At 40.2% G+C, this 1,905-nt stretch overlaps 1 protein-coding gene across 1 annotated transcript in view; it reads left to right on the top strand.

Moving 5' to 3' along the window:
• Window positions 1-1,450, top strand: part of LOC134839727 (death domain-associated protein 6-like) — a 2,514-nt gene extending 1,064 nt beyond the window's left edge. Inside the window, exon 2 of the mRNA XM_063855348.1 lies at window positions 591-1,450. Coding sequence (XP_063711418.1) covers window positions 591-1,450 — 860 coding nt within the window. The remainder of the gene's footprint in view (window positions 1-590) is intronic.
• Window positions 1,451-1,905: the final 455 nt, after the last annotated feature.

Genomic DNA, 1,905 nt, shown 5'->3' with positions numbered 1-1,905 from the left:
ACTTTACGACCGTCTTACTACTTACCGTTTTCTGATGTATGATGGGGTTCCCAGGGCGCTGTTAACTACCTCAAAAAAAGCTCACAGGGACTTAAGTGTGGGATCTTTTTTTGGCGTGATTTTGAGCTTGGAAAGATATTTCGAATTTGGTTTTCTCAATGGCGATAAAAATTTGTCTGACTACTTCAGTTTTTCAGACTTATTTACAACGGGAGAAAATCATAGCGAGAGTCAAATATACATGGCAAATTTCGCAGATTGATTTTCAAAGACTATTTTTTTTTATTTGTGCTTTTAATTGAGTTGTGGTATGACCTCATTTTTAATGTTTATTTTAAACACTTTCCCTGTGCCCAAGAACAGCAAGAGAAAATGTTTTAAATACCGTGATTATTTTAACACCTTACTTAAAATTTATAGTCTAGAGCCATGTTTTAGAGTCTAGATCCCATGTTTTACCTGATAAAATTTATGCGTTCTTTTCCCATAACTATTTCAAAAAACGTCTTTCTACTTGAAAGTCTTATTAGATATTTTAATTTTTTAAATAATTCCTACTTAGAGTTAATTACTGTTCTGTTTTATTTTAGAATGCGAAGAAGAGGAAGACGAAGACGAGTTTGACGAAGAAGACGAAAACGACAACGATGAAGATAAAGAGGGAACTGACACCGAAGAAGGAGAGCCAGACGTCGAAGACACCTCGAATGAACCGAGCGGAGACACTCCCGAGGAACCACCCGACAAGTCACCTTCGCCTCCAGAACTCCCGCTACCTTCCGAAAAATTAGCCACAAGTGATCCAGATAAAACCTTAACTCCGGGTTTGGGCGAACGACGGGCTCTGGGTATAATGTCTTCCGAGATTCAGAGTCCAGCTGAAAAACTTAAGTTTTTCGGGTCGAATTACCTTCCTGACGACGATGATTCGGATGATGACTCACTAATCTCTTCGACGGAAACTCCTGGACTACCAACGATTGAGCTCCCAGAAACTTCTCCAGGTTTCTTTGACAATCTAGGCGAGGACTCTTCATTAGAAAATGAAATTTTTGAAACCCTTAAAATGAAGAAGCAAGTGTCATCAGCGTCTATAGATTCAAGTAACCCAAGCTCCACTACAAAAACTCCTCTTGATATCGATTCTGCTTCTTCTCCAAGTGTTACAGCTACGTCACCGAACGTCACCGCTACACAACATCAGCCATTAAGGAACACAGACTCGTATGGAGCTAACACCGACGACGTTTTTGCCGAGAAGAAACTAAGCGCGACAACAAGCAAGACTTCTGTTTCGAAACTCAGTCCCGATGCGTCGCCTCCGACACTCGGTCGCTCAATTTCACCCCGGATGCGTTCGGCATATCCGGAACTCCCGCGAGTACCTCCCGAGATCATTAAACCTCTTGCCGACGTTACAGTATCTTCCGGATGCCTGGTTACCTTGTAATGCTCTTTCGCACTACCGATTCCAGATTCGATCGAGTGGTTCAGGAACAACGAGCAAGTTCAGTCCAATCATTCCATTGCGTTCAAGAATGATCTCGAGTCTGGCAGTGTGTCGTTGAGTATTCTTTCTGTTATCCCACTGGACGAGGGAATTTATGAAGTGGTCGGAAAAAACGTTCTGGGTTCTATTCATTCTTCAGCATTTTTGAAAGTTGATGGTGAGTTCCGTGTTTAAGTATATTTAAATAACTAACTATCTTAATGTTTTTTTTTTGTTTGAACATTTAAAAATTTTCTTCTTGACGTGGCTCATTGAGCTTTAAATATGAAAAATAAGGCCGAACTTGATTGTTTTTAGGTAGCAACATGGTTTTTCTTCTTGCTTTCTCGCTTTTTTCCTTTTGTTTTGGTTTTGTGTTTTCCTGCCAGTTATTTCATCATTTCACAGTTTTGCTA

This window comes from Symsagittifera roscoffensis, chromosome 2, assembly GCF_963678635.1.
Source record: "Symsagittifera roscoffensis chromosome 2, txSymRosc1.1, whole genome shotgun sequence".
NCBI classification, from domain to species: Eukaryota; Metazoa; Xenacoelomorpha; order Acoela; family Convolutidae; genus Symsagittifera; species Symsagittifera roscoffensis.
This window is presented reverse-complemented; position numbering and strand designations above follow the sequence as displayed.